This window comes from Epinephelus fuscoguttatus, linkage group LG13, assembly GCF_011397635.1.
Source record: "Epinephelus fuscoguttatus linkage group LG13, E.fuscoguttatus.final_Chr_v1".
Lineage (NCBI taxonomy): Eukaryota > Metazoa > Chordata > Actinopteri > Perciformes > Serranidae > Epinephelus > Epinephelus fuscoguttatus.
The window spans coordinates 4,970,569-4,998,340 of NC_064764.1; the positions used below are offsets into that span (position 1 = coordinate 4,970,569).

General features: G+C 38.5%; 1 protein-coding gene across 1 annotated transcript; it reads left to right on the forward strand.

Annotated features, from left to right (window-relative positions):
- The first annotated feature begins 1,777 nt into the window (after nucleotides 1-1,777).
- Nucleotides 1,778-19,307, forward strand: gtpbp8 (GTP binding protein 8 (putative)). Its single transcript, XM_049594891.1, has 8 exons — nucleotides 1,778-1,915; nucleotides 2,441-2,635; nucleotides 2,760-2,913; nucleotides 6,217-6,315; nucleotides 7,761-7,891; nucleotides 11,128-11,227; nucleotides 15,193-15,311; nucleotides 19,113-19,307. The coding sequence occupies exons 2-8, from the start codon at nucleotides 2,466-2,468 to the stop codon at nucleotides 19,201-19,203; spliced, it is 864 nt and encodes a 287-aa protein (XP_049450848.1). The 5' UTR covers nucleotides 1,778-1,915; nucleotides 2,441-2,465; the 3' UTR covers nucleotides 19,204-19,307.
- Nucleotides 19,308-27,772: the final 8,465 nt, after the last annotated feature.

Sequence of the window (27,772 nt, forward strand, 5' to 3'; positions counted from 1 at the left end):
GACGTTTTCCACCCAAGAGCAGGAATGTTTCTCTGTGTCTCACCAGCCATGCATCAATGTGAAGAATGTAGCTGAATCTAAAAGAAGGTTCATGCTCATTAATTATGCCCCAATGGCCTATGCAATATTAGAATAGCACAGGGATAGAGATGTAACCCCAACACCTTTGTTTTAGCCTCCTCGGAATCTCATTACACTGTCTCTTACTTCACTGTCTCAGACGTTTGCATTATGTTATATCTTCAGAGAAAACAGGATGTTGGGATGTAACAAAAGCACTTTTTCAGAGATTGTGCTATAGGGTTGCTACACAGTCCCTTCTTTATGCTGTCTTTGCATTTTTACACAGAACCAAGGAGCGTGGCATCATTAGTGTATAGTGTGTGGGTTTAGACAGTATGTTTTGCATCGCGGAAGCAAAACAGGCGTGCGGGCATCTTGTGACATAAAACATTTGCGTAAGCAGCACTTGATGAACAATAACAATAACATGGCAATAAAAATCATTAACCATCCCTGTTATCTGGCGGTTGATCTAGTCCTTTGCTTGGAGGCTAAGGAGATCCCCGACCTCATTGTTTTCCCAATTTGTGGACATTTTTGGCCACTGTACTTCTTGTTTGAGTTTGCTGCTAACTGCTATCTGCTGCTTTCTAAATCGCCAGGGGTGGGTCAGGCCCATTACATCTCATCAAAACGTCGTGTTAACGGTCCCATCCTGCCGGCTGTCGCCAGTTGCACTGCTACTGTTAGTACCACCGCTGCCCGCTTACGGGAAATACAGCCACGCCCCCCCCCCCCCCCCCATCATACCTTTTTATAAGTGTTCAGCTATTGCATCATATATCTTGAGCTGTCCCGAATTTGCAAAACTGCAGAAATGAAAAAATAATTTTAGAGGTGGAGATCCAAGAAGTGCACTGCTTCTTCTTGCTTCTTGTAGCCTACTTGCTTTGTTTTTAAAGACTTGAGTGTGTGTGTGTGTGGGGGGGGGTCTGTGAATCTGTAATGGCTATAGCAAGAATTATTATTGTGTAAACTCTCTTCCTCTAACAGAATCAAGCTTGCACATTACAACATTCCAAGCAGTGACAGCGGGAAGTGAAAGTACTGTTTCAGTTTTTCTCAACACAACACGAAAATACAACTACTGTTATACTACTAGCACAACTAATACTGCTACTACTATTACTACTAGGCCTACTGCTTATTATCATTATTATTAATACTATAAATGAAAAGGTTATAATAATGATAATGATAAGAGGAATAATAATAAGAAGAAGAAGAACTTTATTTGTAAGCACCTTTAAAAGCAGAGTGCTTTGACAAAGAACAAGCAAGACAAACCAGAGGCAATATAACAACAGAAGCCAATCAATAATGCCAAACTAAGGCCAGGCAGAAATTAAGGAGGAATTAAACCAGAGATCAGATGCAAAAACATACTGAAAAGAGGACATATGATAATGAGAAATAAATATAAAACAATTAAAAAAAAAGAAAAAAGAAACCAATAAAACTAAATATGATTAAAAGAATAAACGCAGTAAACACAAAATATGAATAACAGTCATGACAGGCGGGATCAAGACAGAATAAAAAGATGAATAGAAAAAAATAGAGCCTTTATTTTTTCTGACCAGTTATTGCGAACTTTATTTCAGTTGGTTTACTACATAGAGTACGTCAAATAATAGTAACCACATATTTATTAAATAAAATTACAAATACATCGGAACCCTTAGCAGAGTGAAGTTGTTTCAGTCGAACTCATTTGAGCGCTGCACACAACATGGAGGACAGTTAAAGCAATTTGTAATAAGCAGTCATGGCATCGGAAAATAACATTCAGTTACAGCCAAACCAGGCTGTGTTATTTTATTATGAAGCAATGAAAATGTCAGGAGTTTAGGTAAGTGGTGAAATTAAACCGCAGTTCGAAATGTTCATATCAAACGTTTTATAACTGCTACATGAAACGTTAATGTTTCGCTAACATACTGGACAGTCTAACGTCCACTTGACCTTAACGTTGTTTGTTAAGGGACAAATCAGGTTTACAGCTAAATGTCACACATTTATGAACCAAATATTAGGTAGGCAACGACGAAAACTTTTTCTTAAGTGTGTTACATTTTTATGAAATACGTTATAGACAGCGTTAAAATATGGAATTTAACATTAGCTTTTCAAAGTGTCTTGTAACGTTAAGCTTTTACATTTGTCATGCCCTCGTGTTATCATCAGAGTTATGTAAGAAGTATTTGTATTGGATATAGCAGACTGTGTTACTCCCCACGTGCTTTGGATTGTAGAACGACCATGCAAAGCAGGGGCTGATCATCATCTCGCACTGAAGCTAACGCGTTTGTAAGACAACGCTGGCTGCACATAAATAAAAGTTAAGAATTTCACACTGTCCTTTTCCCACCTGTAGGCAGGTCTGAAATCAGCAGTGGAAGATGTTTTGTCTCCGGCTGTCCCTGAGGCTACAGCGCGGGACACAAGTTTGTTCTGTGTCCCAGCAGAGCGTCCATAAACTTGCTTCACTTCAGAAAGCCACAATGCTTCCCCCAAAGAAAGCCCAAAGCTTACTTTACCCCTTTAGTGAGCTGGAGGTTTACCTGGACAGGTACTGTATTCGGTTTCTCCATCTGAAATGCGTGACTAGATTAATTGGGGTGGGTGCATGTTTTTGTATTGTCTTCTTTCATATCCTGAGTTGGATTATTTAGTTCACTGGGATGAATTTTCAGGTCTGTGGACAGGACAGAGTTCCAGCTTTTTCATCCCAGTTTGGAGGACATGCTTAAAGCAGAAAAGCTCTTCTGCTCTTCACAGTCTCATAAAATTGATTACTACGTCTCTGCAGAGAGGATGGACCATGTACCTGCACTGAAACCACCAGAGGTCAGTAGCCAGCCTCAGTCATACTGTTGGCAATTAGCTCATGTTCAATACTACCAAAATGTATGAATGAGGGTGCCAACACAGAGGTCCCTTGCAAAAAAAAAACAAAACTGCTGTGTTGTCAACATGAAGTCATCTGCTGCGTTGACAGATCACATACACACAAGCACACCTTCCTGGTAGATAACTTTGTAACATGAACACTGTATTTCTATTGTTTACGTTGCATTGTGGCAACAAAAGATAAAATAATTGCTGCTGTGATCATTTTTTTCACAGTTTTAAAATCCTACCTCATAAACTGTTTTGGCATCTGATACACAACCTCATGGATCTATTTCTCCAGCTGGATGTCCTGTATTGTATTCTATATTTCACTGGTAACCTGAAGCAACACGTGTGTTGTTTAATGCAAGGCTTATTTTTGGTCTGAGTGCGAGCTAAAGGCTACAGATACCTCATAAACAGAGCATTAATTGGCATAAGCTGCAGTTTAAATGACTTTTGATTCTATGGTAGCTGTGCTCATACTGTGGTGGTGTGCCACAGGATGGAATGCATTGTGCCTTGGCAGACAGTGAAACACAGTGAGGAATGTGTTTTCTTATTCTTCTGATTCATCTGATACAGATTACTGTAAATATATTAAGAAAGTCTGGACATTTTGACTGCATTTATGAGTTTTTATGACTAGCCGTGGCCAGAGGCATTATGTTTTCAGGTTGTTGGTCTGTCCGTCCATCCTGTGCTTGTGAACATGTTATCTCAAGAGCGCCTTGAGGGAATTTCTACAATTTTGGCACAAACGTCCACTTGGACTCAATGGTAAACTGATTCAATTTTGGTGGTCAAAGGTCACTGTTACCTTGCATCTGCCTCATTCTTGTGAATACAGTATCTCAAGAAGGCATTGAGGGAGTCTCCTCAAATTTGGCATGGACATCCACTTGGACTCAAGAATGAACTGATTGGAATTTGGTGGTTGGAGGTCACTGTGGCCACACAAAACATGTTTTTGGCCATAACTCAAGAGTTCACAGGCTAATTATGACAACATTTCACACGTGTCTAATAGGATAAAATGATGAAGTAATGACATTTTATATCCAAGAGGTAAAAGGTCAGTTTCACTGTGACATCATAATGTTCTACAAAAGCATTTTTTCTGGCCATTATTCAACATCATATCTCGGGAACAGAAGAGGAGACATTTGGTCAGATACCGAATATGTGACACTGATCCTGGGTGTTCACCTTGAAACTGTGCTGATTGTTTATATCTTCTGTGCTGCTGTGTGTGTGTGTGTGTGTGTGTGTGTGTGTGTGTGTGAAGCATCCATGTTTTCACACAGATGTAAGTGCAACTTGACTGGTTTGCTGGGACATACAACCACGAGATAATTCTATTTTTTTTTCTTTTCCCCTAAGTGACCTTTTCTCTCTGTGTTCCACCATGAGCAGAACTCCTTGTGGATGTTGTCTCTCTGTCAGATTGGCAAGTCTAGAATAGGGATGCACCGATGAAAATGATGAAATGAATGAAAATTTGTGGCCGAAGCCGAATAATATTAAACGCTTGGCCGAATACCGAGTACCGAATACCGAATATCGTTGTTTAGTTTTTCATTAGTTTTTGCAGATGAACCCCCTCCAGATTAGTGTTGTCACGGTACCAAAATTGGGACCCACGGTACGATACCAGTGAAAGTGTCACAGTTCTGAGTAGTATCACGATACCACAGCAAAAATGAGGCAGATGTGCCTTTTGTCATTTATAAAAAGATAAATCACTTTTCTATAATACATCAATGATATTTCAATGGAATAAATTACTTATTGACTTATTCATACTTCAAAAACGGCATCAATAAGTGATTAACATAGGGGGGATCAAAATAAAATAAATAAATAAAATAAAAATCAACCAGCCACCCTCCTCCCCTTCATAAGTAAAGAACAGTCCCTCCATAAGTAAAGAACAGTCCCTAAAGTGCGGTGAGGTTTGTGGACCGTTACCTGCCACAAAGAGAGAAATGTTAATGGCTCGTTTCTCCTCTGATACGTCACATACCTGTGTGCTGCCACGGCTCAGCTGGCAAGGTACTACTGGGCAGTCATGATGCCCAGAAGAGGACATTATTGGAGCCGGAATTCTCTGTCGCCAGTAATATCTTGTGCCACGGAGCACTATGGCTGCTGTATTGCTGCTGCTGGTTGAAATCTGTACTCACACAGCATGCTGAATGATTTATTTTGCCCGCACAAAACCATTTTTAATCGCAAATGCGAGTGCGATGACGGATGGAGTGAAATATCGCCACACTGCCGACATTTTACTCCGTCCGTCACCGCACGCTGTTTGATTGCGTTATCAAAACACACCGCTATTATTCGGCCTTGCTTTTCACTTAGGCCTATTCCACCGAATACCGAATGTGTGTTTTTTTGCAATATTCGGTCGAATGTATTCGGTTACGAACATTCGGTGCATCCCTAGTCTAGAACTTTTTTTCACACTGCAGTAGTCCAGTTTATTCTTTAATGACCTGCTGTCATTAAGTGGGCCAAAGTCTCCAGCCTTAAACCATTCACATTTCAAAATGATTTAACTGTTCCCTACCTGCTTCCTCCTGTTGTCCGACTCATCACACCAGCTAGATCAAGTTTGTCCAACTTTTAAACTTAAGGTTGTTCCCATTGCCCTTCCCTGACCCAAACAGTGGACACTCAGTCCGTTAAAAATGTAGCATAATGTCTCTTTACCCTCCTGCAGCCTCATACATAATTAAGCATGAGTTGACAGTTGATAATAAATGAGCAGATTTATAACCTTATAGACAGTCGTGTTCACCGGAGGGCTCAGAATGGAACATTGTGTTGATAGACAACGGGGTCTTTTTGGCATGCTGAGTTAGTTACCACTCTGCCTCTGTGCTCTGTCAGAGGATGATGTATTTGTAGCTTACTGGCAGCATGAGCCTCTATCCATCTGTCTTGTGTCTGAGAGATAGATGATCCGATGTCATGTCCCGTGGGACTTGGCGGTCGTTGGTACCGCAGTAGCAAAATGGTAGCAGCCAGCCGCAGCAGCACTAATGGTCAGAACAGGTGTGCTGGTAAAAATGTTCACTGAAAATTGAAAACCTGACAGACCTTTAAGGAAAATATTTCAGCACAGACTCACCCAGATCATTGAATTACTATCAAGATCATTAGAAAAGTAACTGTAAGGTGTAATTAAATAATAAATAATAAAAAGAATTCAGAATAAAAGGACTAAGAGGAAGTTTTGTGTATTTTCAGGTGTGTTTCATTGGCAGAAGCAACGTGGGCAAGTCGTCCCTCATCAAAGGTCTCTTCTCACTGACTCCTGAGGTAGAAGTCCGAGTCTCCAAAACTCCAGTGAGTAGTCTTAACTGACATACAGTGTGTGTTTGAATTTCAAGGTCTGGCATGTATAGTTTACACAATATTATCTCGCATATCAAGTCATAAGTGGACCTGACGAGATATAAGTTAGAATGACTTTACCTGCTGTTGTTGTAATCTCAAATAAACCTCGTTCAAGTTTTCCCTGCCTGATAAGAGTACTGTGAGCCTTCACAAAAAGAAACTGGATCATGAGTCAAAACTAGGATACCTTAATGCAGACTAAAGGCTCATTTCAAGGCGAAATTCAGGGGAATAGAACTCATGATATATATATATATATATATATATATACACACACACAGATGGAGCCTTTTAGTCCATACTCTGCATTCGTTTCATCCATATTTGTGCACTTTTTCTGACAGCTTGCAGATATGCATGAAACTGAGCAGTACCACCAGAGATCGTGGAGACAGTGTAGCATATTTCAAGCGAGACAGGACCATAGGAGATGACAAAGACTATCAAAAAAATGGCGGAACAGAATGCGTCAGTAATATGGTAAATGGAATTCTCTGTCCACCTGTCGCATTGTATTTAATGGCCTCACAGACCACTGCCATCTAGAATGTTTCCCTCATTAAAAGGTACATCGTTATGACCTCCTCCACTGTTACCTTGTTTCTTGTACGAAATTTTTGACTCCACCCTCTAGTGCCATTGACTTTATCCATGCCACCATAAGAAAGCATGGAAGTATGAGGGCAGTGACATTTACAATGTTTGAAACAGACGTATCTATTTTCGTATGTAAGAAGAGCCCCAGCCGGCTGGAGGATTCGAACCCAGAACCCTGCTGTGAGGCAACAGTGCTAACCACTGTACCACCATACCACCCAGGAAACCAATGTGATATGAAATGATTCAATGATACATACATGCTATGTATAAAGCATCTTCTTTTTTCACATCATTATTAAAGGGGCTCTATGCCAATTCCGATTGTATGACTTTTATGGACATGGCTCTCAACATGGAGGGGGCACATGGTTACACATAATAAATAGCAGTCTGCTGCTATATTAATGCTCTGACTGTCACATACAGAATGTTTGAGTACCTTTTAATTTGAACATTTTCATGTTGACTATTTGTTGTTACCCTTGAAATTACCTTTGTTGCAGTGTTGAAAATACTTTTTTCTTCTTCTTTTTTTTTGGAAATAATGATAATTAAAATGACACACTATTCATATGCAGCGGTGCGGAATATAATGATAACATTGCATTTTGCTAAAGTTAGGATGGGCTTCACACCTGCTACCAGTGTAGCAGTGATGAACTAAATCATCTGTATGAAAATGAAAGAAGCAAAGATATCAGCATATGACTTGTCTTGCTCAGAGTTGAACTCATTATTTTTCCTTGACATCTCCTTAGCGTTCATGTATCTTTCTCTCTGTATTTCCTCCCCAGGGTCACACAAAGAAAATGAACTTCTTTAGAGTGGGCAAAGCTTTCACCATCGTTGACATGCCCGGCTATGGACACAGAGCACCCAAAGACTTTGTGGATATGGTAGAGCCGTATCTTTACACAAGGAAAAAGTAAGACATTTACTTTCGTAAGCTGCCTAGGGGAAGCAAGTCCTGTGTGTGTGTATAGAACAGAGTCACATGGTCTCAGCACAGAGAGAATAAATAGCCCTCATACACATATGACTGATGTGTGGAGGGCCACAGTAAGACTGCCATTAGCTATCCACCCTGCAATAAATACAAAAGGGGAAACACCATGTGAATCAGACCTGTACCACACTGCACAACTCAAAAACTTACCACTGGGCCAGCAAATTCCAGAACACTACCTTCACACACAAGTTTGATCTGACTTCAGGCACAATGAATAATACTCAGAAACATGGGCATTTACTGTCTTTTGTCTTTTACTGACAAAGCGTATGACATCAACATGGCTTCTGTAATGTCTTGTTTACATTTTGTCTCCTCAGGCACAAGTGTAATGAAGTTCTTATAACTGCAACCTAAAAGGAAGCCTATATTGATACATTTGCAGTATTCGTTCAATGAAGTTGACCTCTTGTGTTAAAAAAAATCATCTACTTTTCTTACTTCTAATGATTTCTTTTCCCACTCTAATGGTAAAAACTTTTACATGTAGCTTAAAAAAGTCCCACCCTCTATAGCTGGAGTCTCCAACTCAAACTACCTGAGGCCTCTACTACGAATCCAGTTCAACTTACCCAGGATATCTTCTCGCTGTCTGGTTTGACTAACCCTAACATTGGCTGTCTGGATAACTGGTACTAAAAAGCTGGTTAGCAACCTGTTCAGTCAACTCTGGGTTTTCCTATCCAGCTACGAGTGTGTTCATGTAAAAGGGGCGGGGTTGTTAATTATGAGAGACATCACCAGAATCATGACTGAAGTAGGCTGCTTCATATGATATGAGATGAAACAGTAGCAAAAATGTCTGCACATAAGAGACAGAAAAATGTTAGTGGCGTGGGATGTAAATGACAATCTCTAGTCTTAAAACGGAAAGTCTAGAAACACTGAAAACACTATCCAAAAATTCACCGTCATCAGAGACTTAAATTACGTGCAGGTATCACTGAGCTATGGGCCTATGTGACATTGGTATAGAGTATTTTTGCTGTTTAGTTGGATGATAATGAAACTACTCTGAATATGTCACATAACACTTTAAATACGGGCAGTCATCAAATTCAAATGTCTCATCCAGATCCAGTTGGTCAAAATCAGGTAAAAATTCAGCCATGACTACTCCAAACAGAGTAACTCCTTGCGTTTGGTAAGGTCACTCCAGCGGTAACTTCCTTCAACAACTCAAATCTCTTTCAGAGCCAGACTTTCACTCTCTGAGTGTTTTGACTTGCCACAACAAACATGTCCGAATTTTTACCTGATTTTGCAGAGCTCATTGAAACTGAAGAGCGGACGAGGAGAGAGAGGGAGCAGTGTTACTTCGGTAGCACATATACTAAAATTGCAACAGGCAGAAGAACATGTCCGAATCGAGCTAAAGGTAAACACAGACGTTCATTTCTCCTTTCCGTTATGTTGTCAGGTAATTATACTAACAATCCGAGCCTATCTGTGTGAAAAAAAAAGCACTTTTAGTGGACGTATTTTGGCGTTGTTTTACGCTGTCTGAGTGCCCTATTATTTAATATAGCGCGTGCTCATGGGCTGCAGGCAGGTCAGCCCTAGCTTCGAAATGTCAAATACTGAACATCCTATCACTCATTTAGACAAAAGTAGATCGGAAAATAGGGCCCAGGTTGAAAAAAACATTAGTTCCCCTTTAATGAATTGATCAAAAAAATAGAAAGCTTACTAGCACTTTAGCAGCATTTCCACCTTTTGGAAACCACAAAGTGAGGCAGGAGTCCTTAGGATATAGCTGACCCCTTTTGTGCCTGATTAAATGATGTTTTTATCGAAATCCGACAGAGTTGACAAAAATCTCGGACAAAGGGCCAATGTTGTCACAAAAAATATATATTAAAACAAAGATGATTATAACAGTACATTTTTACACCAATGCTGTCTGTATGTATGGTTAGTTTTAGATTTTGAAGGCTTTTGACATTTTTTAATTTTTTAATTGGGGGCGGCTGTGGCTCAGAGGTAGAGCGGGTCGTCCACCAATCGAAAGATCAGTGGTTCGATCCCAGGCTCCTCCAGGCTGCATGTCAAAAAACATTAGTTCCTTTAATGAATTGATCAAAATAGAACCCCAAATTGCTCGATGACTGTTCCACCTTTTGTGTTAAAACTGAGTAGCAGGTGGCAGTCCTTAGGATATAGCTGACCCCTTTTGTGCCTGATTAAATGATGTGTTTTATGAATGGGTGAGCGTGAAATCTCGTACAAAGGGCCATTAAAACAAAGATGATTATAACAGTACATTTTTACACCAATGCTGTCTGTATGTATGGTTAGTTTTAGATTTTGAAGGCTTTTGACATTTTTTAATTTTAAGTTGTGAATTCTTGCCATGGGACAAGATAGTACAGGGCAAGTTTACAAAAAAAACATGAAAGCAGATCAAAATGTTTTATAATTCATATGTATTTCATAAATATAAATCTTTTAAGGATAATGTTTCACCCCCAAAATGAAATTAGTGTATTTATAAGTTACAATTTTAAGTTGTTTTTTTTTTCTGTTTTTTTTTTTGTTTGTTTGTTTGTTTTTTTGCTGGCAAGATAAGTCCCAATTCGAATGGGTGAACTATTTACTCTGGTGCCAAAGTACTTGTCTCTCCCTCTCCTCTTCCATGTACATTCCATTTTGAGAAGAAGAAAAAAATGCAGCTTGCGATTGTGTTTCTGGACAGTTGCAGCCAAACCAGAAATGGTCTGTATGGAAACAAACTAAATTTTTGTGAGATCTGTTTGTTTCTGTTCCATGACTGTAATATGAGGCCACGCTACAAATAAAGTCAGTGGAACGGAATTGTGCTACCTGTAGATTGTGACCCAGTCCACAAGGTGGTGCTGTGTAGTCACGCCACTGTCATTTAGAATGCGTTTGTTATTTACAACTACTAAAGTCATCATGAATGAAACATTTGCAGAGAATGCAGAGGAAAAAAAAAAAGAATCATCTTTCATCCAAGAGACTAGAGTGCGATGTCATGTGTACCTGTGTGTTTTTTACTGGCCCTATCTTCTGCAGCTGAAGACCCTTATTTTTATGACCGTGGAAGACCTTGAAATGTCTCACCAGTCATATTCATGAGCCTGTCCTTTGTTACATATAAAACTTGGCTAATGTATCTTTACTTCCTTCAGTCTGGCAAGGACATTCCTGCTGGTTGATGGCAGTGTTGGTCTCCAGAAGGCTGACATGATCGCCTTGGAGATGTGTGAGGAGACCAGATGTCCATATGTGGTAGGACACACACACACACACACACACACACAGACGAAATAGATGAAAAAAGAGAATCGTTGGAGAGCATTTGTTTTCATTTAGCTTCACTTAGTCAAAATTACACATGCTAAGCATGCCTGCATGGTGCTGATGTTATTGTAACATTAGATATTTACTCTGGGTACCAGATGTGCTGCTCAGTTGCGAAGCATTGGCGCTCCTGTAGAGTGTCAAATACATGGCTTTCCTGGAATTTAAGCCCATGTTGTGGAGAAAGGGATTTTAGCATATTTCCACTCATACTTGAAATTAGGGTTGGGCAATATGGCTAAAAATGTTATCAGGATAAAGATATTCACATCAGTCAATATGAATAATTATCACGACAAAGTCAGGTCATTATTTCTTTCATATTGAAAGGCGGATTTTTGCTCCGGAAGTGAAAGTTTAAAAAAAAAAAAAAAAAACATGGTTTATTGTGGTTTAAATTTGTATGTATTGTCAGAACATGACAATATTTGCCAAACAGCAGAACATTTTTACAAATCCTAGGTAGATTTAAAACATTTAGAATTAAAATGTCGCTAAATAAAACAATAAGCAGACAAAGAAATCTTAATTCTGGCAGGACATCAACTCTTTGTACAGACCATGTAAACATTTTGTAAGTGTGTGTTAGCTGACAATGTAAACAGCATAAATAGACAAAACAAAAATGTTCACTGTGGTCAGAATTTTCTGTTCAAGTTTTACACCCAAAGTTGATTATTTCTGCCATTTCTCAATCAAAGCAATACCAAAGACAGACATTGATGACTTTGTGAGGTAGCATGGGATCATTTATTGCAGACAAAAATCTGACTTGGACAGAAATCAGTCCTATTCACATGACCTTTAATTATGTCATGTAATGTCATTCTAAAGAAATAGCCAGTTCATCATTCATGTTAACTTGCTAACTTACCATAGCGTTAAATGAGTCAATGATACAGCTACTGTAGCTAAGGTTGTGTGGTGAATTCAATCATGGGTAGCCCTGCGCTGATATCTGTGCTCAAAACAGTCATACTAAAAGTAACTTTATTAGCATGTTTTAATGTTGTTGTAACATTAAAACATTACCATTTGCATTAGTGACTGGTCTTGTCTTCTTTTCTACTACTACTGCTTCTACTGACGTTACTCTTCTCCCTCTTCTTCTGGTTAATGGCGGGTGGCACCTGGGGTTTAAGGTGGCCCCTCTAGGTGTGTATGCGTGGTTAAGTCAGATTTTATCAAACAGTTATTTACCTGTATTGAAGAAACACACAGACATGCGCGCGGTTTGTTGAAACTTAGCAACATTGTGTATGTTTAGTTGAAAAAGACTTCTGAGTGAATCATTTTATAAGATCTTATCTTGAAAGCAGAGGATATGAAGAAAAGGACATGTTGGACCATAACCCAAATAGAGATTACATTTCTTTTATCCATGTAATCTCAGTCATGATTATTATGATACTCATACTTCAACTGACGGTCAGCCAGCAAGACGTTCTCTGGTCACCAACCTGTAACTTGTATTTTAGGTGAGTCACCATCTCATATTACCAAATGACTTTTGAGTATGATGGATCATTTCTGCAAACATTGTGGAATCACAGTGATCAGTCCATTAATTGATAAATTTATCAACAGAAAATCAGTCTACCAAGCAATAATAATATAATCTGTTCAGTTATTTTGATAATCTTCTGATTAGTATTTTATTATTTGTTTCAAGAGGAAATGCCAGAATTCTCCAATGTCTAAACTGTGCGTGTTTTCTGGTTGTGGTAGTCTTCTACAGTTGTTAAAGGTTAATCTCTGGGGTTTGGACTGATTGTTGCATAAAACAACACATATGAGGAAATCACCCTGAGCTTTAGGAAATTAATTGATTATGAAAGTGATCATTAGTTGCAGCCCTAAAAACATTGTATAAATGCTGCATCAATGTGACCCAGACATCAGGGGGTTTTTTTGTTTTGTTTTTACACAAGTCTCAAATAGCTGTTTGTTATGTGTGGCATGTTATGACACGCAAGTTAGGTCTACAGCACACTATGTGAGAACACACAGTACCTGCCTGTAACCTGAAAGCAAACCTGCACCATTAACATTTGCTGTGCCACACTGGCCACACCAACCCCAACAAATTTCAAACACAAGCAAATAATTGATGGCATGAGCTGGGGTGAAAACAAACCATTAAAACAGGTGTGTAAGCACATGTGAAATGTAGTTTGCTTAAACTTGTGCTTGAGAAACAGCAGCTTGCTTTTTGTTAATGCTGGAAATGTGTTATTATTTATTTTTTTTCTTCTGCTATTTGGTGGAGATGGCAAGCAATAATGTCAACCAGCTTTTCCCGTCCTTTTCACATTTTAGTCATTGCTCTTACAAATCCTCATCATTATGTCCACACTGAATTAATGCTGAACGTTCTCACTCAGCTATTTAAAAACTGCTGTCCCCTCTGAAATGCCAGCGCTGTCGCGATGTAATGAAGCACCCCCACTCTCTACGCACTGTGCAGTCAATTATTAATGCTCTCAGGTTATTAAACACTTTGACCATTATTAAGGGTGTGACAGTACAGCTTTTAACAAAGATGGACTCTCAGTGCTTAAAGGCGAAGGAAGCATGAAGACGAGCTGAAAGGGTCACTTTCAAACCTAAAACTGACTTAAAAAAAGTTGTTGCTGAGTTGCTATGTTGTTGATAAGGGATAAGTTACAGTACAACAGCAGCTCAGTAAGTTGTAATGTAGTGACTATAATAGGGATGTCCCAGTCTGATCTCAAAGATGTATATTGGGATCATCAATCATTTTTTAACTGATTGACAGGCCCACATGGAAACTGCACCTGCAGATTTTCCTTAGATGTTACTTGTGAAACTCAGAATATTGTAACTATCTCCTCCACCTCCTTGTGCATGTATGTGACAGTCATGTGTTGTATTCAGTTAGCATTAAAATCAAAGTTAGTGATGTAGTCAAAAATAAGATTAACTGTTAATTGTTATTGTTAATTGTTAAATGGTCGGCAAATTATTTTTTGTTCTCTGTGCTCCATATTGAATTTTCCATTTTAATAGTCTTGTGTCCCACATTTTGTTGATTGACTTTTCCAAAAATGTTTAATTTTCTCAAAATTGTAACTAAATTTCTCAAATTATTCATGATTAAATTACATTTCTGATTCTACTAAGTAGTTCTTTTAGCCTGCTTGAGGTAATTTTTGGTTTTAATATATTGTGTGAGATTATTTTTGTTCAAAAACAATTATTATCATAAAAGAACACTGTCTATCACATTACAAGCTAAAACAAACAAACAAAACACACTGTATACTATATACAGCAAAATGCTGCATGAGACTGTTTATGTTTTTAACCTAAATTATAAGCACTCATCTCATTTCAGCTCAGTCTCTTGCATTTTGCATGGCACATGGTGTTTCACTGCACTGCTCAGAGGAGAGACAAGCTCCGCAAGTTAAAGCCAATAAGAGTAATATTTTAATGTAATCTGTGCAAAAGACGCACAAACGACGAAAATAAACACTCAACTATTCAGAGTTCCACTTCCTACTCTGCAACTTTTGACATTTGTGGGAATACACATGAGGAATATGCAAGCCTTGACAAGTTAGAAAACTGCAGTTCTTATAGAACTTGTATACTAATAATATAATCACTTTGCAGGAGAAAGACAATTGTAGACCAATCATACAAAAGCTAAAATCCTTATGTCCAGAGACGGCATAGTGCAGTATTCTTAGCTGTGGATTGGTTGATTAGGAAATTAGGATAAAATGAAGATCACCTGGTACCTGATGGTATTTCTATCTGTTTGCTGTGTTTTGTTTTTTTTATTTTTTTAAGAACTTGTGTAAGTCTGGTTATGCATATTGTACATGAGTGTAGAATTGTAATGTGCCAAGTATTTTGTTGTGCAGATGGTGGTGACAAAGATTGACAAATGTGGACATGGAACACTGTTGAAAAACTTAATGAATCTTCAGGATGTGGTGAAAACACATACTACAAGCTGCTTCCCTCAGCCATTCCTGGTCAGGTGAGAGCCACACTTTGTATTTGACGGCTTAAAGAATAAGGCTGGTGATATTTTCTGTCTCTTATCATTAACAAACTCCACAAAAAACTCTTCCATGAATTGATTCTACTTAGAAGTGTTGTGTGTTCATATCAAAGCCTGATATCTCTTACTCTCCTGTGCCATACAACTTTATTGTAGTCCAGAAACTATTAAAAACACATCAGTGAGCCAGACTGTTGTACTGGGTGACATGTTCCTCCATGACTATGAACACACACACACACACACTGGAGTTTATTTTGACTCAATCCCACATACACTATCTCACTGCCACAGATAGTGACTAGCACACCAAGTGTGTGTTAATCAATGGCTGAAAATAGTCTCATGCTGTTCTAGGAAATTACTTATTTAAATGTAGTATGTATTTGTGTTATAGGATGGTGTATAACACCATCCTGTATTCCAACCCCTGGGGGTTGGAATTGGGGGATTAGATCACCACATGATTCCCCAGCGCGGCACCGCTGCTGCTCACCGCTCCCTCAGGGGATGGGTCAAATGCGGAGAACAAATTTCATACACTCAGGTGTGTGACAATCAGTGGAACTTTAATCTTTTAATCTTTAAATGGCACTCAGCTCATCCTCAGACAAGGTTGGGATTTCATAAAGTACTTGGAGACAGACTATTGAATTGTTGGCTTTTGATCTTTTCACACTGTTAAAGATGTTTTAGGGTCACTTCTTCCATGCTAAACTGGGGCCTGTTTCAGAAAGCGGGGTTTGTGAAAACTCTGAGTTAGTTAACACTAAGATGAGGGAAACTCTGGGTTGTCTGTTTCAGAAAGAGAGGTAACTTACACTCTGAGTCAGCATTGTAGTGAATGCTTAAATTCACAACATTTGTTAAAGATGCTGAAATAAAGCCACTGAATGCTGCTGAGCCAAAGATCCAAATAGATTGTAAAATTTAAAATCCACTGTAGTATTTCAACCTCCAAACTTTCTAAGTGAAACACAAACCACATTATTAAAAGATCAGATTGTGAGGGCACAGCTTTATCTCTATGTCTTTGATTTATAAATTTTTTAAATCTTGAACTATATTTTTCCTCCTCAGTTGCTAGCTCCTGTGGTTTGTCCATGTCAGATTAAAGCTGAAGAAATAGATTTAAAATGTAATGTGGCCCATGGCCTAAATGATGAATTAATGGACAGCACTAAATGAAATTTTATTGTGTTAACTTATTAATGTTTTTCTCCCCTCTGACTCAGGCTATTTTTATATATAAATGTGCAGAGTCTGCATATACATGCACTAATATCTCTATGTCGACCAAATTAAAATGGAGGCTCTGCCTTTTATTTATCTGTTATTTATCTATTTATCTGTTATCTGTTATTTATCTGTTCATGGTGAATCGTAGTATTGGAGCTCCATTGATGATGGCTTTATTCCTTCACTGTGCACAAGTTTAACTCTGAGTGAACATACTCAGAGTTGACTAAACTGACCTTGATAAGCTGTTCTGAATCCATCTCAGGGTTAGACTCAGACTTCAGAGTTAGACTCAGGGTTCAGAGTTAGACTCAAGTGCAACACACACTGCCACCGGCGCAGCACTGTGGCCGTCAAGTGCCGCCCCCCAACACACATTGGCAGCGGCGCACAGCAGCACCGTCGAGTGTATTTCCCAACCCAACCCGCTAGGTGGCTGTTGCCAATGGATTTGGCTTTCACAGGTGAGTTTCTTATCAAAATCGTCTTATTAAAAATTTGAAGAACTTAATAACGTTAAGCATCCCTTTGAATTGATACTACGGCGGCCGAGACGTACATTAAAGGCTTTTCTCGCAGCACCAGCTGCGCTGGAAATAGAGCAGTGGGCTGAAGCAGAGCCCCTGGGGTGTGGTGTGCGTTTGTTCGTAGAATATAATGGAGGCGAGCGTTTTGACGCGTGGTGTATGGCGGCGGTGTGTGTTGCACTTCAGAGTTCAGGGTTAGACTCAGAGTTCAGGGTTAGACCCAGAGTTTGTTTAACCGGCTTTCTGAGACAGGCCCCTGTTCAGCAAACTGAACAGGGGCCTGTCAATTCCATAGTATAATTGTATTACAGTAACATTGTCATGCATACAACCAACAACAGGGTTGAGCTGAATATGTGGATTAAATGAGTATCCAGTACGGATAATGTACTTTCTATGAATAAAAGTATTATCTAAGTAAGATGTGTCAATATCTATACAGATACTTATTCTAATAAATAATACATATACCAACTTCTGATCCACCCATATCAGTCTCAGGTTTAAATAACAACATCCAGTGAATTATCACCTATTTGTAGTTTAAACTCCACCCATTTTTAGTATGGATATATATGGACACAGGTGATTTAGTTTTAGTTGGTTGGAACAGACAGATAACAGTGTACTCGCTCATCCCTACAAAACACTGTCTGAGTTTGTCGCTCTTAAATTAATCCGAGTTACTAAAACGCATTGTGTGTTTTCTTGTGGTCCCCCAAACTTGTTAAATACATTTCCTTTCTCATGAAACATTTACAAAGCTGTCTTTTTTTAAAAGACTTTTTAAATCCAGCTTTGTATATTGTTTCACCTGTGTGCGTGCACAAGTGCATCTTTGTGCACATGAGAGTTGTTGTGAAAGCAGTAACTCAAAATCACCTTGTGGGATTTTTCTCAAATTTGGCACAAACGTCCACATGGACTCAGCAATGAACTGATTAGAATTTGGTGGTCGAAGGTCGAAGGTCAAAATTTGAAGTCAGTGTAACCTCATAAAACATGTTTTTTGCCACAAGTAAAGAATTCATACATTAATTATGATAAGAATTCACACAAGTGTCTGAAAGGATATAGTGATGAAGTGATGTCATTTTACATTCAAAAGATCAAAGGTCAACTTGGCATCATAATGTTCTGGCCATTACTCAGCACCATATCTCAGGAACAGAAGAGGAGACATTTGGTCAGATACTGAATTGGTGACACTAATCTTGGGTATCCACCTTGAAACTGTGCTGATTGTATAGATCTTCTGTGCTGCCGGGGGGAAGATGTGTGTGAAGCATCCATGTTTTCACACACATGGAGGTAAACTGTAAGTGCAACTTGACTGGTTAGCGTATAGGCATCCAACTGCGAGGCAGTAATTGTAGTTTGTTTTTTGGTTTGTTTTTTTATTACACCAATCAAAGTTTATTTAGGACATTTAAGATGAAGAAAAAATGATCCAAGAAATCACAACAATAAAATGAATCAAAATAGGAAAAAAAAAATAAACATGTTCCCACATGGAACACCTGGATGGAATGGACCACCTAACTCCAATTTTGGACTTGAAATGTGCAGCTGTTAATAAAAGTCAAGTCAGTTTTCTCTGTGCATAAGAAAACAACATGGTTAGAATTAAACTTCAGGAGAGCAACTACAGTTCATGTAACAAAGAAATCCCATTGGATTTTAGATGCAGAGCTCAGCAAAGTGTTTATTAGGTGTTCCACTGCATACAGTAAAAACTGAAAACTGTCATTGGGGTTTGTAATTGGAGCTTATTAAAAAGCTTCCTTAAACCTTGCTTTGTAAAGGAAGTTATTCCCTACTGCTATCACCAATGCTTGCTCATGGGAGAATTGTTGGGTCTCTGTGAATTAAATTAAAAAGTATGGTGCCAGACCTGCACTATATGAAATGATTGTTTAGGTAACTTTTAGATAACTTTTTAGGATTTGGTGCTATGTTCGATAAAATTGACATGATTGTCTTTGTCTCTCTCTGTCTGTCTTTGCAACAGCTCCCTGCAGTTTTGGGGGATCTACCTCCTGAGATGCTTCATTGCCCATGTGACAGGACACATCATTTTAGCGGACACCTCTCAAAGCTGACTGGAGGCCAGCTTATTCTAAATGGTTGGAACTGAGACTTGCTAAACTCTATACATCTAAACTGCTTCAGAGGCTTTTATTTTCTAATAAAATGCAAAACACTCCTTTGCTGGTTTGGCTGATTGTCCATTTACTTTATAGTTACGCATTATATTACATTTTTACACTATTTTCATAATACAGACAGATGCACACGGGTACACAAGTTTAGCATCTCAGTTGTAAACCATAGGCATTTTACTCTAACAGCTTCCACTCCTCTGGTTTCAGGCTTTTCACCATATTTCAAACCTGGCTGCTGATGTGCTCCTGTTCAGCCACAAGAGCATTAGTGTGGTCTGATAATAAAATAGACTGACTGATAAAGTGTCACGAAATGTTAAACTGCATCTGAGGCTTTACGATAAGGTCTCGCTCACAGTGGGCATTCCAGTTCATCTCAAAGGTGTTGAGTGGGGATGAGGTCAGGACTTTCTGCAAGCCAGTTAACTTCTTCCACACCAAACTGTGAAAACTCTTCATGTACCTGGCTTTGAGCACGGGGGCATTGTCCTGCTGAATCAGGAAAAGGTCTTTCCCAAAGTGCAGTAAAGCAAACTACTGCGTTAATTATCATTGCATGCTGTAGCACTTCCGTTAATGAGTCACAGCCATAAAAAACAGCCACAGACCAACAGTCCACAAAAGTATGTAGATAGGAACTATGACAGTTTCATGTACTGGAAGCCATAGTGTGTAACTTTAAGGTAGGACTCTGTTTTAAAAGACCTATGCCCTTGCAAAGTCATAATTAAGATTAATAACAATCAGAATTTTAATTGACCTCTCTTGTTTGGCCTACAAGGAGGACTATTTCCTCAGCTACATGCTCTAATATGAGTTATGTTGTTGGACTCAAAAGTCATACAATTTAAGACAAGTTAGAGTTTAGACTAGAATTTCAAGACCAACTTTACAATAATCAAAATACAAGAAAAAGTCACATGAACTGACATATGTTGCTAAGGGTTAGGGAAACACACAGAGGCTTGCAAGCATTGCCTTGGACTGGTTTCAGTCATGCTACAAAATACTGATTAAATAGCCAGGATAATAATGGCTATTGTATATGATAATTTCCATGGAATTTGCATTTCTCCATGTCATCCAGTTATGCGAGCAGCATTTGGTAAATTATTTTAAAATAAATAAATGTTACAAATTTTTGACATTTTTCAATGAAACATCAGAAAAACATGATTCATAAAATAATACTTCCCATGTCTCAGCATTTTTAAGACTTCTGAAAGATAGATTTAAGACATTTTAACACCAATTAAGCCCTTATTTTTAGATAAATTAATTTAATGCCTTTTAAGACTTTTAAGCATCTGCACGGAACTCTGTGGAAAAATAATTTCATATCCATGCACAATAATAATTCTTAATTCCCCCTTAAAATCATAAGACTATTTAAGTGTGCAGATGTGTCTTTGGGCTTTGGGAAATCTGTTAAAGTGTATGTCTTTATCTTTTTCTTTTTGAAACAGCCTTTTTCTAACCAGCCGTTTATTTTATTTTCAGCAAAAGCTGTTTTATGTATTCTTATTCTGTAAAAACCTCTCGATATGATATTTCTTGGTGTTTAGATTAACCACTTCAAATACAGTGCCTATAAAACCTATTCACACCCACTGAACCTTTCCTTTTTTATTGGGTTACATAATGTGGGTGGGATTTTTATGATAGAAACATAAAACACAAAACGAGTCATTTAAAATAAATTATTCTACACATGTTCATGTCCTTTAACCATGGCTCACCATAATGATCACTAGTGTGACTCCGCTGATTTTAGTTGAGCTGACCATGACTGTCGAGGACATGTGTCATTTCCATTCTGTTTTGGGTGCAGTAACCATATTTTGAAAATGAATCATAAAACTTTAACAATAGCTTAAAATTCAAAACGAAACATCTATTTTGTTTTAACTAACTCAGTCAGTTGTAGTTCAAGGTATATAACACCCTAATACATGTCTGAGATAAAAGAACAACTGAAGTGATTATCAGTCAGTTGTTTGCAGATACACCTTTACAGAATTCTGCAGAGCAGCAAACTATTAGAATTAGTGTTATAGTTGGTTTACCAAAAGCTTTTCAGCAGAGTGGTAGCGCAACACTTGAATATGATAGGAAACCTCTACGCTGCAAAGACTGATGAATGAGGAAGGCTAAGAATGTGTAGCAGGTCAGCAGACATGCAGTCATAAAGTTTTATAGAAGCTAGTTGATAAGGGGTCAAGGTGATATGCTCAGCATCTCATTGTATCCCATTTTTTTCTCCCAGTTCTGTTGTTAGCCACTGGGACAGTTTCCCTAGGGTGTCTTTGTTTTCTCATTTTACAGTGGAGCACGTGATGTAGATCAGATTAGATCAGAGATTAGATTATCTGCAATCAGATCACTGACGACAATGGCCTTGACGTGACATTAATACGGATATACGCTCATACACACACAAGGTGTAGAAAGGCTCTTAAAATTTACTGCGTCCTGCACTAAGGACAGGTCAGATGGAGAGAAAAAGATAAAAGCTGATGGGACTGATAAAGACTGATAAGACTCCCTCTGAAGGGCTACCAAAAGTATTTCACTGATTTAGACACGCAGACAGAACATTACTCTGCACACGCCTTTATAGTTTATGAGATGTGAAGAGGAATGTGAATCGCTGCACATAGCTTATGTATCAGTTTAAAATAATTTCATGAATACAGTTTTGTTTGGAGATATTGCTGTAGAAAAAATAATACAAACAAATAAGGCAGTCATTGCCAGCATGGCGTGTCATTAATTGCTTAATTGCTTTGTTTTAAAAAGTTTTTTCAGAAATTGTTTTTGCAAATTGCAAAAACATCAGATATTTACAAATGTCACTTAACTTAAAATAAAAACATTCAGGATATTATATTTAGGTTATTTTTACAAATAAAAACTGCAGGAGCAGTTACAAAAGTTGTGAAAAATAAATGCCATGTAACAGTGCAACGAGCACGTTGAGTAAGTACACTGTTAAAAAAAAAAATAAGGGAACACTTAATCATCACATATAACACCAAGTCAGTCAAAATTTAGGAAGCACAAGTGACTGTGATTCAATATCACCTGCTTTGGTGCAAATGAAAGTGACAACCATAGACTGTATAAAATAATGGACGTAGTCGCCGTGACGTCATCCGTCCGTTTCTGAAGAGTGGATTTGAAGCTCAAAATACTCCGCTCTGGACGTCGCCATCTTGGCAGTGCCTGACTCCGCCCAACTCCCGGACAATCAAAAATGGGCAATGAGGTGGGCCAAAGGAAGCCTGGTTGCCTAAACACGCCCACCTCGCTCGGCGCTGCTAAGTTAGCTAAGGCTAACAAGCTAGGCTAAGAAGCTACGAGGCTAAGAAGCTACGCTACTTTGGCTAGCCCTGTGGTGTTGGCTGCTCCCTTGGTGCCAGCTCCCTCACGAAACTTGAGGTAAGTTGAGTTTAGCTGAAACTAACGTTATACAACAAACTTTGAAACAATGATTCAGCTGTTATCTTAAAAAAAACGCTTCAACTTTTTTTAAAATATATAACGCTAATAATTTATTACACTCATTTTACTTTCATATACACAGTGTGGATCATTGGTGACAGCTATGTCCGGCGTGGTGTCCAGAGAGCTGCAGAGACCTTGGGAAGCACCCTCAGCATGCCGGGCGTCCGTGTCTGCTGGTTTGGCTGACTGCAGTGGGGAGGCCTTCTCTCCTTCTTTTCGCACTCCCTGCGAGGAAGAGCAGCACCAGATGTCCTCATCATCCACTGTGGCGGCAATGACATGGGGAAGGTCAGCAGTGTCAAGCTGGTCAGCATGATGAAGGAGGACCTGCACCAGCTTCACCTCCAGCATCCTGGCATTAAGATAATAGTTTCTTCATTGGCCCAAAGGTGCAGGTGGGAGGCTGGTGGCAATCCAGCAAAGATTGATAAGGCCAGGAAATGTGTGTTAGGGCTACATTTGTTCATAGTTTAAATGGTGCCATAATTGAGCACTCTCACATCAGACACATTCATCTCACACCTAGGAGAAATTATATGTTTTCAAGTAAATTAGTTAATTGTCTTAAAGACCACCTCCAAACGCAGTGAACTGCTTACAGTTGGCAGTGTCACTGCTTTTGAATTTGGCCTTTAGGACACATTTTGTTAGGCTTGATCATAGCCCAGGCTGTCATGGCTAATGTTGAGTTTTTGATATTCATCTATAACTTGTTTAAAATTTCAATAAATTCTATTTATATTTGCACTCCTTTTGTCTTTGTTACTGACTGAATGTTGTATTTCACAATCAAATCTGGCTGTCAATTGAAAGGGCAAACAAATCATATACTACAGACAAAACATTAAGCATTAATGTTTAACATTGTCACTGACAAAAAATTAAGCTGTCCATTCCTGTGTGGGCCTGATTATTTTAACTTTGTACTTGAAGATAACTAAGCACCTTACACCCAGCAGAGCCTGAGAAGATTTTGAAGAGTAACCTTTGTTTGCTGCTCTGTTAGAAGTCTAGTTTTAACACAGAAGAATGTGACTGGATAAAAGGGCTCAAAGTGAAAAACCAAGAATTAGCTGGACACAATAGTTTTGAAGCCCCCATGAGGTATCACTTGTTCGCTATGTTGCCAACTCTGAGAGGGTCTTCCTCAGGCAAAGGTACTGTGACGTTTTTATAGTGAGGCAAGCAGAAAGATAATCAGCCAATTATGTGTTGCTGGTTTTTTTAGCCTCACTATATAAGTCTCAATACCGAGCAATACCCACAGAACCTTCTCATATGTCACAACGTCACAAATAAACAATACCTCCTACGGGACTTAAAACTATTCAGTGTGCACATATTTCCTTGTTTTTCACAAAAGAAGAATAGTTTCTCAGTGAATTTTCTTCATTTGTCTTAAAGAAATGTCCAAACAAAACCAGCACATAACATCAGCTTTTCATTATTTTTTTTTTTTTTTTACATTCTGCTAAAATAAATGCAAACTTGGGTAAATGTTAAGACATAAATGAAAACATTAAGATGCCATTAATAACTATTATATTTTGTTAAAGGTTTAAATCACCACTATATTTCCAATCATCACAGGAAACTGATGAAAGACAGCTTTCAAAAAATTGCTTTTACTCTAAAGTAAATTTTGTCTGATCCACTTTATATCACAAAAATTCGAACCATTTCACAAACAGTTTAACAAAATTAAGTCAAAGCTTGCATTCATGAAAACATCAATTTTAAAATGTTACAAAAAGTACACATGGAATAAATGAAAAGATTTATAACAGTAATTATAAAACCTATGGATTAGGACCCAGTGTCATAATTTGCAAAATCTTAATTTCTTGTTAAACAACCTCTTTACTGTGGAGTAAATATCACATTGGTCGAGGCGTTGTAACTTTCCACAAGTGTCCTACATGAGAGAAAGATAATAGGTTAAAAACACAGGTAGAAAACATTGACTACAGCCTGTCTTGGTTAAAAGCCCACTCACCACCAAAATGATCTTATTGCTGAGTAAGTGGCTGTCATTCATAAAGTAGTTTTGTGTTTAAGTTCTGTAGATATTCGACTTTATATTTGAATGTGATTTTAAATTTAACTGTACTACCAAGACAAAAGGAGTATGAATGTACAATATGCAATTCATCCACATTAAAATAATTGTTGCTATCAAAAGGGAAACTGAACTGTTCTCAAAGCTCACTGCCACTGTGGAATCATGCTATGTTCGGCTGTCTCATTATGAGAATATTTTTTCCATTGGTTCTTCACAGACTGTGTGTGGGGAAAAAGATAGTAATTCTCACTTTGATAAAGGGTCTTTGCATAAAAGGCACTAAAATGTTAAAGTTGGTAAATACATGTCATGTTCCTTGATTAATAAAATCTTCATTTGGCCTTTTGCATCAGGGGAACACTAAACTGCACTGGTGTGTCAATAATTTCACCTTATCAGGAATAGTACGGAGCAAGCTGTGCCCTAATCGAGTACTTAGTAATGTATGACAATTAGTAATTTATGTAATGCATTTAAATGTATTATGGACAATAATTCATCATTTCAAACTAATAAGTTTCTTGACTCTTTGTGAGGTACTGTATGGAAAAAAGGTGTCTTTATCCTGGAGTCAGTGCTGAAGTGAAGACTCTCAAAGTGTTCACTGCACAGATGGGAAGACTTGTTTGGAGTCCAGTTCTGTCTCCTCGTGTTGAGTGTCCACTGGTCCAGTCTGTCTGGGTCACCTAGAGGAAAACTTTACACAAACAAATAGATATTAAAAGTAATATATGTGTTAGGTTACCTACTTAACAGACTCCATTACATGCAAACAATACAACTTAACTTACTTCAATGTTTAACAGATCATAATCAATTTATTTTAGCAAAACAAAAAGGTGGTGGCCATCACAGTCCTCATATTCTGTCTGTGCATTATCTATTGTTGTGTAAGCACAGGCCTATATCATACAGTAATCTTATTAATATTTTATATGTGACAGTCAAATGTCACATTAGTTTTTTTTTCAATTACGTTACACACCTTATTGTAATTTCACACAGTTCGCCACTTTTTAATTCACATACACAAGTATAGCCTTAATGTTACGTTAACATTACACTGCTCATATGACAACGTTAACATTGCACGTTAGCTAACTAACGTGGTGGACCTTTATTTTCAAACCTCACACAGCCTCAGCCTTTTGTTCAAAATATTCTCTCCCTAAATGCCTACATCCTAACACTTCTCTGTCAGGCTCTGACTTCGATGCATCCCCGGACTGGCGTCTTGCTCGAAGGCTAAATGTTAGCTGGCTGATCAGCTAGTTAACGAGCTAAGCTTGTGTTGTATCGTATTGTCTGTGGTTCTGTAACTTGATGTGGATGTTGCTGCTGTGATACAGGTCGCATTTGAAAATGAGACCTCCGGTATCAACGTGATTTTACATGTATTAAATAAAGACTTAATAATATAATAATAAACTGACAAGCTAGATGGTGACCGCTAATTAGTGCTAACATATAAACATAAATAAAATAATACTACAATTTCAGAATTTCACTTACCGAAAAACCTGGAGCACAGACTTCTTGGACGGTCTGTTGGTATAATTAGTCGAACAGCAAGCCATATTACTCCAATATTTGCCTGAAAAATTATCCTAAAGGCACAAACACAGCTGAGAGGACAGGTTCAATGCCTTGAACATGGGCACGAATTGGCTGAGATGACGCCGAGCAGACGCCCGTGTCGAGGCTCAGCTCTGCAGCAGAGCCAGCGGCTAGTTAGCATGCTAGTTAGCCACCCGTGATGGTGCGACCTGTCAGTCAAAGTGACCACGCCCTTAATTATGCGCAATTTCAAACCTTAATAACATTTAAACGGAAGAGTTAGAAAAAAATTCACCCCCCTCAGAGTTGTCATGAAAGGGGAACTTAACTATAGAGACCTATGATAGAGACCAAAACCATTTTTTGTACCAGGCTGTAAACATGTTTATTTCTGCTCTAAAGTTGGGCATTTTAACATGGGGGTCTATGGGAATTGACTCACTTCCGGAGCCAGCCTCAAGTGGACAGTCAGTGAACTGCAGTTTTTGGCACTCCCGCATTGGTCTCACTCGTCTCCCCCGGAGGTTGGGGCTTGGTGACAACACGTGCAATGGAGAGGCAAAAGCAAGACAATCCCCAAAAGGGAATGGTTTTACATGTGGTCACAGACAGTTGACCTATGGCTAAGCCACGCCCCCCTCCACTCACTTGGACAAACTATCAACATTCAGTGACCGACACTACGGCAGGTGTCACAGTACACGGCATTTCGCAGGAGGCAACTGATGATTTTTGGGGACATAATGATCAGATGTCATTGAGAAGTAACCAAAAGGGCCTAAACTACGCATTGGAGGGATATATTCATCATTTTATTGTTGAGAAGGTCGATGAAAAGCTTAAATTACAAGCCAAAATTTACAGGTCACAGTGTACGCTTGTGAACCGCATCTCGTTGCCATTGCCATCAAAGACAACAAGTTAAAGTGCCACTGAAGTTAAGGTTTTTGGCTCAGAATATGAGAAAAGGATAACGGCCTTTATACCATCTTTACCAAGAGTGTCTCTCCGTTAGTTTGGTGCTACAGTATTTACACTGAATCATTCAGCATAATGTTTGCCAACCTTTGTTATCTCTGCGATTACAGATAAGTTAATGAAGCTAAGCTCCAGAAGTTAACGTTAGCTTAACTAGAGCCCTTTGGACAACAGCTAACAATGATGTACGATCACCAAAGTACAAAACTAGAACAAAATAGGCTAATGAACTCCCAGCAAACAAGGTGACATGATGAACAACGCAGCTAGGAGCTAACGTTAGGCTAACTTTAGCTAACGTTAGCTAGAGATGTTAAAGATAACTTTATATTTCTTTCCAGCAAAGTGACAATATGTCAAAGTCAAAGTTCAATTATTTGTCTCCCTTGGGAGAAATTAGGA

Coding starts and splice junctions, on each gene's coding strand:
- gtpbp8 (XM_049594891.1), top strand. CDS start 2,466: ATGTTTTGTCTCCGGCTGTCCCTGAGGCTACAGCGCGGGACACAAGTT. Junction 2,914..6,216: donor CTGCACTGAAACCACCAGAG/GTCAGTAGCCAG, acceptor GTGTATTTTCAG/GTGTGTTTCATTGGCAGAAG. Junction 11,228..15,192: donor AGACCAGATGTCCATATGTG/GTAGGACACACA, acceptor TTTGTTGTGCAG/ATGGTGGTGACAAAGATTGA.